At 41.3% G+C, this 14,415-nt stretch overlaps 2 protein-coding genes across 6 annotated transcripts in view; one reads left to right on the forward strand and one right to left on the reverse strand.

Annotated features, from left to right (window-relative positions):
* Nucleotides 1-14,415, forward strand: part of fez2b (fasciculation and elongation protein zeta 2b) — an 86,336-nt gene that overhangs the window by 41,689 nt on the left and 30,232 nt on the right. The window lies entirely within an intron of this gene.
* Nucleotides 5,442-14,415, reverse strand: part of LOC133576610 (estrogen-related receptor gamma-like) — a 51,549-nt gene continuing 42,575 nt past the window's right edge. For all 3 annotated transcript variants that reach the window (XM_061929978.2, XM_061929977.2, XM_061929976.2), the window contains 2 exons: nt 10,749-11,018; nt 5,442-6,943 (listed from right to left, as the gene is read on the reverse strand). In XM_061929978.2, coding sequence (XP_061785962.2) covers nt 6,699-6,943; nt 10,749-11,018 — 515 coding nt within the window. In that variant the 3' untranslated portion in view covers nt 5,442-6,698. The remainder of the gene's footprint in view (nt 6,944-10,748; nt 11,019-14,415) is intronic.

Raw genomic sequence — 14,415 nt, forward strand, 5'->3', positions numbered from 1 at the left:
TGCGCGGTTTGCGGACACAACCGCGGAGTCCGCGGATTATCCGCGGATCGGGCGGATGAAATTAAAAAAAATAAGATTTTATCCGCTCGCGGGTCGGGTCGGGCGGATTAATTAGATTTTTTTTTTTTTTTTTTTTTTTTTTTTTTTTTTTTGCGGGTGGCAGTTAAACCAATTCGGAAATATATATACATAGTTAAATGTTGTTACCCACATACGAAAAACGAGCAGGCACCTGCAGCATATGCCACAACAGAAGAAGAAAAAAGAAAAGAGATGGACACTTTTACGGAGCGGAGAAGGGACGCCTCGCCGGGGTCCGGGACCGAGGCCCCTTCCCCTGACAGGGCCCCACCGGGAGCCGTAGCTGAGGCGATCCGCGAGAAGGGCCCGACGCACGTCCAGGGTCACTACCACGCCCACCGCACCGACACCCCGCCTCGTCCGCTTTCGCCGCGGCCGGCGTCACGCGCAGCAGGTAAGCAGCTTACCTGCCCGCCACCCCCGTGGCCGGGGGCTCGTAACATGGGTCAGTCCGCGCGCTCCGCCCGCGCAGCTTACCTGCTTGCCACCCCTGTTGCCGGGGGCGCGTAACAGGGGTCACTCCGCGCACAGTGCGCTCACGAAAGGGGTGGGGCTCACCCTGGTTGATATAGAGAGCAGGACGGTGGCCATGGAATTTCATTTAAGGTTTGTGATAAACCATCAAACTCATTGGTTAAAAGGACTCTATAGTAATATAAAGCGAAATTTTCTGGACATTATCATGCAAGAAAAGTTTATTTTTGGGATCGCGATCACCGCGTAATGATTTTTAAAGGTTGCATTACATTATTAACTGTCCCATGTGATCAGCCAGTGCGATTGGAAGTCCATGCTCAATTATTGCCTCCGTAAATAAAACTTCGGCATTTATCACATCCAAAGAATCTGTTTGGGCGACGAAAAACGTTGAAAGTTTTCCACTTGTATCGCTAGCAACGGCATTAGACTTGTGTTTTTTTGTCCCAACGTGGTCTTTTACATCGCTAATTCCTCCGTGTCCGATCGAAAAATTTTGTCTGCACAAGGTGCAATTCGCGTAGTTTTCACCCTTTTTTTTTTATTTTTATTAATATTAGATACATAACAACGGGCGGATGGCGGGCGGATGCAGTTTTGATCAAACGTTACATCGGGTGGATGGCGGATGGATGACGACTTTCTGACGCGGTTGCGGATGAGATAAATTGCCTATCCGCGCATCTCTACCGTAGAGTGATTTGCCCTGAAACTGGATTGAAAGTGTTCACAGAGATTGTTAGACACTAAGTGTTCATTTAGCTGCTGTGCAACAATTTTTCAAGGACTTTCAATATAAAGGGAAGGTAAGACACCGGCCGGTAGTTTACCATAATAATAATAATAATAACTGGGATTTATATAGCGCTTTTCTAAGTACCCAAAGTCGCTTTACATGTAGAACCCATCAATCATTCACACCTGGTGGTGGTAAGCTACTTTCATAGCCACAGCTGCCCTGGGGTAGACTGACGGAAGCGTGGCTGCAATTTGCGCCAACGGCTCCTCCGACCACCACCTATCATTCATCATTCAATTCACCGGTGTGAGTGGCACCGGGGGCAAAGGGTGAAGTGTCCCGCCCAAGGACACAACGGCAGCGATTTTTTTTTTTTTTTTGGATGGTAAGAGGCGGGGAGCGAACCTGCGACCCTCAGGTTTCTGGCACGGTTGCTCTACCCACTTCGCCATGCCGCCCCACCATGAGGTCAGGATCGAGGTTAGGTCTTTTGAGCAGAGGATGAATAACCATTGTTTTGAACACTAAGAGAACAGTACCACAGGAAGGTGATAAGTTAATAATATTTAACACTGATGGTCCTAATATTACAAACAGCTCCTTTATAAGTTCCCCAGGAAGTGGGTCAAGTAAACATGTTGTTTGTTTTATTCCATTTACACGCCGCAGGAGTTCCTCTAATGTTATTTCTTCAAAAAGAGAGAGATTATTTTGGAGCTCAATAATCCTCGTACAGACATTCGTATCTGCGTTAATAGAACCCAGTTGGAGCTGGGTCACATTATCTTTAATCTCCTTTCTAATGAGTTACATTTTCTTGGTAAATAACAGCATAAAGTCATCAGTGGAGTGGGTGGAGCTACTGGGAGACGTCTCTTGTTGGGTTAGCGATGCTTCTTTATTAAACAAATATTTTGTATCGTTTTTATTGAGGCGGATAAGATTTGAATAGTTATTAGTTTTAGCTAAGGTAAGAGTGTATTTATAAGTTATTAAACTATCACTCCATGCTTGATGGAAAACCTCCAATTTAGTCGCACGCCGTTTGCGTTTCAACTTTCTACATGATCGTTTAAAGGGGAACATTATCACAATTTCAGAAGGGTTAAAACCATTAAAAATCAGTTCCCAGTGGCTTATTTTATTTTTCAAAGTTTTTTTCAAAATTTTACCCATCACGCAATATCCCTAAAAAAAGCTTCAAAGTGCCTGATTTTAACCATCGTTATATACACCCGTCCATTTTCCTGTGATGTCACACAGTGATGCCAATACAAACAAACATGGCGGATAGAACAGCAAGATATAGCGACATTAGCTGGGATTCAGACTCGGATTTCAGCGGCTTAAGCGATTCAACAGATTACGCATGTATTGAAACGGATGGTTGTAGTGTGGAGGCAGGTAGCGAAAACGAAATTGAAGAAGAAACTGAAGCTATTGAGCCATATCGGTTTGAACCGTATGCAAGCGAAAACGACGAAAACGACACGACAGCCAGCGACACGGGAGAAAGCGAGGACGAATTTGGCGATCGCCTTCTAACCAACGATTGGTATGTGTTTGTTTGGCATTAAAGGAAACTAACAACTATGAACTAGGTTTACAGCATATGAAATACATTTGGCAACAACATGCACTTTGAGAGTGCAGACAGCCCATTTCAGGCGCGCTAAGAACATATATTTTTCCACGATTTCAGCACTCAGGTTAACCATACCTAAATAGACACAAAATACTGCATTACACAAGACTACCCGAATGTACTCGAATGATTGAAAAAAATAAATGTTTTTAAGCTAAATTATTGGTAAACACAGTTTATGTATAATAATTTACGTAAAACCGCGAGTAATGAATAAAGTTTTCATCAATTAATATATTCTGTAGACATACCCTCATCCGCTCTCTTTTCCTGAAAGCTGATCTGTCCAGTTTTGGAGTTGATGTCAGCATCTGCTTTGAGTGTCGCAGGATATCCACACATTCTTGCCATCTCTGTCGTAGCATAGCTTTCGTCGGTAAAGTGTGCGGAACAAACGACTGACCATTTCGTCGGCTTTCCCCACAGCCTCGTATTTTGAACAAATTTCGTCCAATTTCTTGCCACTTTCACATCTTTGGGCCACTGGTGCAACTTGAATCCGTCCCTGTTCGTGTTGTTACACCCTCCGACAACACACCGACGAAAGTGGGAAAATGGCGGATTGCTTCCCGTTGTGACGTCATCGCTCCGAGAGCGAATAATAGAAAGGCGTTTAATTCGCCAAAATTCACCCATTTAGAGTTCGGAAATCGGTTAAAAAAATATATGGTCTTTTTTCTGCAACATCAAGGTATATATTGACGCTTACATAGGTCTGGTGATAATGTTCCCCTTTAAAAGCTCTGTTTTTTGTGAACCAGGGGCAGGGGCTACGCCTTCTAGGGGCCTTTGTCGTCTTTAGCGGTGCTATACTATCAATGGCGTTGTGCGTGGCATTGTTAAAGCTGTTAGTGAGGTTATCGATAGAGCTCACATTTGGGAATGGTGCCATTACGAAGGCAGTAGGCCAGCAAGATTCGTAGTTGTGACAGCATTAATGTTACGGCTGCTAAAGCAGTGGTTATAATCAGCTTGTTGGCAATGAGTCAGAACTTCAAATTTTATCACATCTTTCTAGCGAGATTACAAGTCTTAGCCATGTTCCTCTTTGTAATCCCTGACTGTCTCATCCTCGTGTCAACTATGTTTGAGTAGCTAGTGGTGCGATTAGCCTGTGTTTACTAGGCCTGTTGCGAGTCAGTTCCCTAAGACTAGCTTCAATGTCGGGTGCTGAGACCTTGGGAATACACTTAATTATGGCTGGTTTACTAAGCTGTATGTTCCGGGTGATGGAGTCCCCTATGACTAAGGTGGGGTGCCCGGTGGACTGGGGTGTAGTATGAGCTAAAGGGCTAAATCAATTATGCGTCTGAACTGGTTCAGCGTGGCTTGTGGGCCGCTTAGGGCTGTTACAAACTGGGCCCTCTAGTACAGTGTTTTTCAACCACTGTGCCGTGGCACACTAGTGTGCCGTGAGATAAAGTTTGGTGTGCCGTGGGAGATGATCGAATTTCACCTATTTGGGTTAAAAATATTTTTTGCAAACCAGTAGTTATAGTCTGCAATTGATGTGTTGTTGTTGAGTGTCGGTGCTGTCTAGAGCTCTGCAGAGTAACCGTGTAATACTCTTCCATATCAGTAGGTGGCAGCAGGTAGCTAATTGCCTTGTAGATGTCGGGAACAGCTGGAGACAGTGTGCAGAAATAAACAAAAGGTGAGTGCCCCTAAGAAAGGGCATTGAAGTTTAGGGAAGGCTATGCAGAACGAAACTAAAATTGAACTGACTACAAAGTAAACAAAAACAGAATGCTGGACGACAGCAAAGACTTACTTTGGAGTAAAGACTGCATACACAATGTACATCCGAACATGACATGACAATCAACAATGCCCACAAAAAGGATAAAAACAACTGAAATATTCTTGATTGCTAAAACAAAGTAGATGCGGGAAACATCGCTCAAAGGAAGACATGAAACTTCTACAGGAAAATACCAGAAAAAGAGAAAAAGCCACCAAAATAGGAGCGCAAGACAAGAACTAAAACACTACACACAGGAAAACAGCAAAAAAGTCCAAATAAGTCAGGGCGTGATGTGACAGGTGGTGACAGTACACCTACTTTGAGACAAGAGCTATAGTGATGCATGCTTGGTTATGCTTTAAAGTCATATCCAACAATTGTGACAACGACTTTTTACTGTCAACGGAGTTTAATTTTTTAATGATTTCTGCTGGTGGTGTGCCTCCGCATTTTTTCAACGCAAAAAATGTGCCTCGGCTCAAAAAAGGTTGAAAAACACTGCTCTAGTAGAGCCAACCTATCCAAGGGAACGGTGCACGAAGAACCGGAAGCCATACTCACATTGTTTCTCTCACCGAGTCAGGTTCTTGCTGCCTTCAGAGCGCAGTAACTTCGGACCGGGACGAGCTTAGCTTCGCTAGCTTAGCAGCTAGCTGAAAGTGAGGCGGTGAAACACAGAGTGGGCTTTGTAAGTTTGGTAAGACGACTAAATGTGTACAGCACCTTCCTGTAGTGTGAAAAGACGACACATTGAGTGGAGGAGACGCTTCTTTATTGCTGCCCAAATCTGCACCTGAGAAACAAACACTTCAGACATGGCGTAAAAATTCAGTGCATAGCATCAAAATCTTGAGCATTATTTTGCATCTAATTATGTATGAGCACATTATATGAGTCTTTCCTCCCGTGGTTCTGCACACAAAGCACACTAAGAGCAGACACACGAGCAAAAAACACGTTTGACACCACTTTTCATTGCGGCTACGAAGACAAGTAGTTCACACACGGAGGTCCATGTTTTCCCGCTGGAAATGTAGTAGGATATTGTACAAAAATGTAAGCGCTATATTGCATTTGAATTGTTTGCAAGCAAACAGCAAACAGATGTCCCTCTGTCCATAGACATGGCGGACAAATGCATCGAAATACAGAAATTTAAAGCAATTAGTAGTTTTGTTTTGTTTGGGCTATTTCTTCTAGATATTTTATCCTATAGTTTTTTTCTTATTTTCTGTTACAGTATCACCTTTTATTTTTATTGGTATAATAGTATCGATAATATTTAGGATTTTTTTTTTTTTTTTAACCATTAAGGTATGTAATTCTTCCATTTATTTTGTAATTTGTTATTTTTATCATTTAAAAAAAAAAATTTTTTTAATAATTTGCCAAATAAATAATCCAAGTTTATGGTTAATTATATAACCAAATAATTTATATTATTTTATTTTTCAAGCAATTTTTTCTTTATTTTTTTAAAGCAATTTTTTTTTGTGACTAATTCCAGCATTGTGCTATTTGTATGAAAGCCTACTAAAGGCATAAACATTATGATATAATTAATTATCGATTGTATGTTTGTTTGGATCTTTAAGTCCATTTAGATGAGACACTATTAGTGCTGATAAGTTTATATATTTTAAAAAGAAAATCACATGAAAAATTTGATTCCAGCCTTCATAAGTAGATACACATTTTTTAAATAAATATCATGTTTCTTTCCCTGAAAATGTCCTTGCTGATTACGTTTGCTGGTTTCCTGAAGGAAGGAGGAGACACTTTAGCTTTACTCCGTAAGGAACACGTACAGAATGCATCTGAGGAGGCTTCCAGAAGGACAAGATGGTCCACAAGGGTCTTCAAGTATCGTAAAAGAAGCTTCTTTGTTTGTTTGGCATGTATCCCTCGAAGGCTCTTTTTCCGTCACTGTCCACTGCAAACATGGCTGCAGCCTCACCAACTTCCTGTTGCATCAAACATAAAAACCAATGAAGTCAAAGCCGAGAGTTCCCTCAGGCTTTGGCTTCCAGCAGCTCCAGGAAAAGTTTGTGCATGGGCACGCGGCCATCTTGTTTGACGCCGCAGAAGTGCTGCACGGCGCGAGCGGCCGTCTGGCGCAGGAGAGGGAGGCTCATGATCAGCTTGCCCGCCCGTTGAGGGTCCTGCGGGTGCCGGGCGGCTTCGTACTCCTGCAGGGCCCCATGGAGGACGTCCTGGAGTCTCTGGACAGCGTCCGAGTCCTCAATGTGCACAGAGTCTGTAAAAGAAAGAAGAGTTAAACATTTATGGCAATTTTTACTAGTTTTCCTCCATTTTATCTCCCCAAAAATAGGATGAAGTAATCACTTGTTGCAAGGCAAAGTTGAGGTGGGGCATTGTTATTTGTTGCTAGGGACATCATCATCAGTGCCTCTTAGCCACTTGTTATTAATGCAAGTCAAAGGCTTCGTTTACCTACTCAGTGGCCTAGTGTCCGCCCTGAGATCGGTAGGTTGTGGGTTCAAACCCCGGCCGAGTCATACCAAAGACTATAAAAATGGGACCCATTACCTCCCTGCTTGGCACTCAGTATCAAGGGTTGGAATTGGGGGTTAAATCACCAAAAATGATTCCCGGGCGCGGCCACCGCTGCTGCCCACTGCTCCCCTCACCTCCCAGGGGGTGATCAAGGGTGATGGGTCAAATGCAGAGAATAATTTCGCCACACCTAGTGTGTGTGTGACAATCATTGGTACTTTAACTTTAACTTTTACACTGCAGGCCAAAGTGGCCCAAATCTGATTTTTTTCCATCTGACTGCTTACACTGCATGTAAAATGTGATTTTTATCAGACTCTAGTGTTGTCCCGATACCAATATTTTGGTACCGGTACTTTTCTAAATAAAGGGGACCACAAAAAATGGCATTATTGGCTTTATTTTAACAAAACATCTTACGGTACATTAAATATATGTTTCTTATTGCAAGTTTGTCTTTAAATAAAATAGTGAACATACAAGACAACTTGTCTTTTAATAGTAAGTAAACAAACAAAGGCTCTTAATTTAGTCTGCTGATGTATGCAGTAACATATTGTGTCATTTATCATTCTATTATTTTGTCATTATAAGGACAAGTGGTAGAAAATGAATTATTAATCTACTTGTTCATTTACTGTTAATATCTGCTTACTTTCTCTTTTAACATGTTCTTCTATCTACACTTCTGTTAAAATGTAATAATCACTTATTATTCTCTTGTTAGATACTTTACATTAGTTTTGGATGATCCAACAAATTGGGTTTTAAACCGATACCAAGTAGTTATAGAATCATACATTGGTCATATTCAAAGTCCTCATGTGTCCAGGGACATATTTCCTGAGTTTATAAACATAATATACATTTTTAAAAAACGAAAGAAGATGTGATGCCAAAAAATATCGACGTAATCATAGTAGTATCGACTAGATAGGTGGCGGACCGGTAATTTTCAGAGGCGGTATAGTGCCGAATATGATTCATTAGTATCGCGGTACTATACTAATACCGATATACCGTACAACCCTATCAGACTGTAATACAAACACACACAGGACCCAATGTGACCACGACATCACAACACATTCGCAGTTCGATAAAGTAAAAAACAAAGGAAGTTGACCGGAAGTCGATGTGTTGATCTCGCTACCTCTTGTGGGTGAAGAGTGGACTTGTCACTGGCGCTTCTAGTAAGTTATTATTTTATTATATATTTAATTTGATATCTAAATCGGCTTTTCGAAACTTAAGGTATAATGTTTTGATGCGGCAGCAGTGTACACCGCTGGTAGCTTTTTATCGACAGAACAGCGGCTTTCTGTAGATGAGGAATTTGCTACTACAGGAGAAAACATGGAAGCCCCAGGTCAGCGTGTTAGTGGGTTTGTGACATGGCTGTTGTGTAGAAGTGGGCAGATGTTGGAAAACAGCTGCAGGAGGAGGAAGAAGAGAATTACAAAAAATAAATAGATGATGTAGAAGTTGCAAATAGGTTGCATTTCTGTTTAGACATTTGAAAAGATAAGTTTCCAATCAGAATCAGACTACTTCCTAGCCCAGATTTGATGCAAAAAGATCAGATTTGAAGCACTTTGGAGCGTTTACACTTGCAAAAAATATCCATTTTGTGTCACTTGAGGGGCAAAACAATCTGATTTGATGTGCAGTGTAAATAAACGGCGCCTAGTAAGGCAACCTGGGGCTAATATGGAAGCAGCCGCACGGCTCCACACAGCAGAGAACAGAGAGGGAGTTGGCTGGAACAAAAACGGCATCATAGATTGGCTAAAATGTTACTTCTACTTTTTTCTGATCACCATACATTTGCATGTTTACTTGTTGCTAGGCAGACATTTGGTCACGGCCAGCATGGAAACTTCCAGCAGAGGACTCTGCTGCCCCACTAAGCACATGCAGTACATTCAGAAAGTATACACAGTGCTTCACTTTTTCCAAATGTTTTTTACAGCCTTAATCCAAAATTGATTAAATTATTTAGTATTCTCAAAATTCTGCACACAATACCCTGACATTGTGAATGTTTTTTTCTAGAGATTTTTGCAAATGTCTTCAAAATACAAAACTAAGAAATCACATGTACAAAAAAGTATTCACAGCTTTTGCCATGAAACTGAAAAGTGAGATCAGGTGCATCTTGTTTCTACTGATCATCCTTCAGATGTTCCTATTGCCTAATTGGAGTCCACCCGTGATCAATTTAGTTGATTGGACATGATTTTGAAGGGCACACACCTGTCTATATTTAAGGTCCCACAACTGTCAGTGCATGGCAGAGCACAAACCAAGCATGACGTTGAAGGAATAGTCTGTAGACCTTTGAGACAGGATTTTCTTGAGGCACAAATCTGAGGAAGGCTACAAAAAATATCTGCTGCCTTGAAGGTCCCAATGAGCACTGTGGCCTCTTTCATTCGTAAATTAAAGTCATTTGGAACCACAAGGGCTCTTCTTTGAGCTGGCCGTGTAAACTGAGCGATCGGGCCCTAGTCAGGGAGTTGACCGAGAACCCGATGGTCACTCTGTCAGAGCTGCAGCATTCCTCTGTGGAGAGAGGAGAAACTTCCAGAAGGACAGCCATCTCTGCAGCAATCCACCAATCAGGCCTGCCTGGTAGAGTGGCCAGACTGAAGTCATTTCTTAGTAAAAAGTTTGCCAAAATGCACCTGAAAGACTCTCAGACCATGGGAAACAACATTCTCTGGTCTGATGAGACAAAGATTGAAGTCCTTGGTGTGAATGCCAGGCGTCATGTTTAAAGGAAACCAGGCACCGCTCATCACCAGGCCAATACCATCCCTACAGTGAAGCATGGTGGTGGCAGCATCATGCTGTGGGGATGTTTTCAGCGACAGGAACTGGGAGACTAGTCAGGATAGAGGGAAAGATGTACAGAGACATCCTGGATGAAAACTTGAGCGCTCTTGAACTCAGATTTGGGCAACGGGTTATATTTCAGCAGGACAATGCACAAAGTACACAGCCAAGATACCAAAGTAATGGCTTCAGGACAATTCTGCACATGTCTTTAAGTGGCCCAGCCAGAGCCCAGACTTGAATCCCATTGAACATGTCTAGAGAGATCTGATGCTGCCCATCCAACCTGATGGAGCTTGAGAGGTGCTGCAAGGAGGAATGGGCAAAACAGCCCTAAGATAGGTGTGCCAAGCTTGTGGCATCGTATTCAAAAAGACTTGAGGCTGTAATTTCTGCCAAAGGTGGATAAACAAAGTATTGAGCAAAGGCTGTGAATACTTATTTACATGGGATTTCTTCCTTTTTTATTTCTAATAATTTTGCAAAAAGGTCTAAAAAAAAACCCAAACATTTTCACATTGTCATTATGGGGTGTTATTTGTAGAATATTGCGGACAAAATTAATGTATTCCATTTTGGAATAAAGGCTGTGACATAACAAAATGTGAAGCGCTGCAAATACTTTATGTATGAACTGTAAAGGACAAGGAGATTTGGCTCTAATGTCAACTTAACACTGGTTCCATCGATACTGAGTATAGTCTTACCTGAGTTAGCGAGCGCGATAGCCTTAAGCAGCACAAACTCCTCCTTGTCCAGCCCGACGGCTTTGCACTTCTTGACCAGCTGCAGGATAGCATTGTTGAGGTCCAGTAGTCCAGCCATCTTGGACTGCTCCTCGTCCATCACGTAGTCCTCGGCATAGACCAACTTGTCCTCCAGTGCCAGCGAGCGGAAGACCACCCGCAGGATCAGAATCTCCATCCAGCCACTCTGCAGAAGACTCATCTGGTCTGCCAGCGACAACGATGGAAAGCCTGCCAGCATACATCACAAAGTAGAAATATTTATACCCACAAAGCCCTAATAGAAACCAAGTCATACCAAACCCAAGCTCAACTTTAAACCTCACCAAAACTTTAACCCTGAATGTAACCATAACTTACAGTTAATGATTCATAAAGTTGAACATACATTAAACCAGTGTTTATCAACTAGTGTGCCGTGAGATTGTCTGGTGTGCCGTGGGAAATTATGCAATTTCACCTAATTGGTCTAAAAAATATTTTTTTCAAAACAATAATTATAATCTGCAAATAATGTGCCGTTCCTTAGTGTTCGTGCTGTGTAGAACTCGGCAGGGTAACCACATAATACTCCAGGTCAGTAGGTGGAAGCAGGTAGTTAATTGCTTTGTAAAAGTCAGAATGTGTTGGATGAGACGAGGATGGTTTATTATGATCCCAATATGCAGACCACAGCGTGCAGGTAAAAAGGTATGTAACGCTAAAACCAAAAATGAACAAAATGGAAAGGAAAAGGCAATGAAGCATAGGGATGGCTATGTAAAACGACAGTAAAACTGAACTGGCTACAAAGTAAACAGAAACAGAATGCTGGACGACAGCAAAAACTTGCAACTTGTGGAGCAGAGACGGCGTCCACAAAGTACATCCGTACATGACATGGCAAGCAACAATGTCCCCACAAAGAAGAATAGCAACAACTTAAATAGCCTTGCTTGCTAACACAAAGCAGGTGCTGGGAATAGTGCTCAAAGGAAGACATGAAACTTGAAAATAACAGCACAAGACAAGAACTAAAGCACTACACACAGGAAAACACCAACAAACTCAAAATAAGGCACGAGGAGGACCTTGTGGAGTTTCATTTTTTAACGTTTTCTGCTGGTGGTGTCCCTCCGTATTTTTAAATGAAAAAAAAGTGCCTTGCCTCAAAAAAGGTTGAAAAGCACTGCATTAAACCAATCAGATATCGATCATTTGATTTAAATGATTAAAACAACGATTATTGAAGACAGTCCCTTTTTTTAAGATTTTGTGAACACAATTATTTCAAAATGGTAGGATTAAACTACTTTCCATTTCATTTTGTCACTACTGAAATGGTCACGTCACCACCAAAACTTTATCATATGTTTTATGGACAATTCTAGCACATTTTGACCATAACTAAACAATTCTCGCAAGCATATGGCTAGCAAACACATCTTTGAAGAGTTGTACACTCATAAAAACATAATATGTTGCAAAAAAGCTGAAAAAGTTTACATAATTGAAGAAAATATGCACATTGATTTTCAGACTTTGGAACACATCTATTTAAAAACTATAGGATTTAGTGACTTACCACGCAGCCATCAGAAGCAGAAATGTAATGTCACTTCCTGGTCAAAAATGTCGGGATGTGGCCTAAATCTCAAATCAGCCACACTTCTAAAAACTCTAGTGTTTCGCAGTGGTATAAAAATAAATGTAATTTAATTTAAAAAACCAAAATATATCAGTCTTTCAACCTCTGTTTGATCATCAAGATCTTTTAAATTACACCATTGAAACAAATCTAAAAAATGTTTTTAGCAGTATATTCATGAATTGAAATTTAGGGGTCACAATTGGGGACAGCTACTTCTCAATAGAAAGTACCCTATAAAGCAGAGCTGGGCAAATATTTTGACTCAGGGGCCACATTGAGAGAAAGAATGTGTCAGGGGCCAATGTGTATGTGTGTATAAATTATATATACACATTCATCTGTAAAAATCTGCTGTCCGGTATGTGTGTTTGGGTCCCTTTTTTCAGGAACACTAATACCAAAAGTCACAATGTCCGATAGAGTTCTAAAAACGTTATAACAGACCACCTCAAAAAAACGTAATGAAATTTTAGTTTTTTTACACCCAAAATGTACATGAAAATAAAGAAAGTGTGATTAACAATATTAACTATGAACAATAAAACACTGAATATTAACTACATATGGACGTCACACCTCTTTTACTTCTCAGACCAGTTCCTCAATAGTTGTGTATCTTTTACAATCAAGCAAAACACAACACAAATGTAAATAAAAACAGCAAAATATGAAGGCAAAGTGTAATAAACACCTATAATATGATATAATATCACATAAAAATGTGCTTCCGCATCTGTTACTGACACATGCGTTTCGGGCTGGCTGCTCTGAAAAAAAACCCCGCCCACTCTGCTTTGTTCCTGGTCTGAGCTGCTGTGACGTAGATTACCGTAATAACTCATATAACACCCAAAAGCACAGATTTCGACCATTGAAATACTTTCTGTAGTTCAAGAATTAAGGTCATTTAAAACAGCATTGCACATCATAATGGCGGCAACAGTTTTGATGTAAAAGGTCTAAAAAAATTATGTAGAACGTCCGGCGGGCCGCATGTGCCTCGTGAGCCGTATTTTGCCCAGGTCCTGTATTTATTTATCTTATTACTATCTCAAGTAATGTCCTGGGTTGAAAACAGATAATAATATAACCTCAGTAAGAATCTTTTGGGTGAATTGGGTGACATTGTTATCACCAGGAAAGATGAGGTCACCTACCTAGGTTGCATTCTAGAGGCTATTCTTTCCTGTGATAAAATGGCAACCAAGGTAATCAGAAAGGTCAACCAACGAACAAGATTTCTCTACAGAATCTCCTCTCTGGTCAACAAAAGCACCATGAAGATTCTAGCGGGAACTCTCATTCAACTCTTTTTCGATTACGCATGCACCTCCTGGTACCGTAGCACCTCCAAAACCCTCAAATTTAGACTCCAAACATCCCAGAACAAGCTAGTCAGGTTACTTCTAGACTTCCAGCCCAGATCACACCTCACTCCTACCCACTTCTCCAAAGTGGGCTGGCTCAGGGTGGAGGACAGAGTAAAACAACTTGCACTGAGCCTTGTCTATAAAATTTGCTACACCTCCCTGATACCGAAGTACATGTCAAACTACGTCCATAACGTAAATGACCTCTATAACCACAACACCAGGAGGAGCTCCACAAACCACGTCAAACCCAGATTCCGATCTAACAAAGGTCTTAACACATTCTTCTTCTATGCCACATCAATATGGAATGCACTCCCAACAGGTGTAAAAGAAAGTGCATCCCTATTTCCCTTCAAAACCGCACTAAAAGAACACATCCTGGCAGCTACAACCCTAGCCTAACCCCTTCCCCCACCACCTCCCCGGATTGTAAATAATCAAATGTAAATAATCAAATGTATATACTTGTTCTTATGCTTTCTGAGCTCACTATGTTCACCGCTCGCTGTACATATCCTACCAAGTGAGACCTACACTGTTACAATGTCCATTTCTCAGATGATATAATTGTTGATGACTGAAATATGCTGATAGCAACCCAACCCAACCCCCCCACCCCAACCCC

Source organism: Nerophis lumbriciformis, linkage group LG34 (genome assembly GCF_033978685.3).
Source record: "Nerophis lumbriciformis linkage group LG34, RoL_Nlum_v2.1, whole genome shotgun sequence".
NCBI lineage: Eukaryota > Metazoa > Chordata > Actinopteri > Syngnathiformes > Syngnathidae > Nerophis > Nerophis lumbriciformis.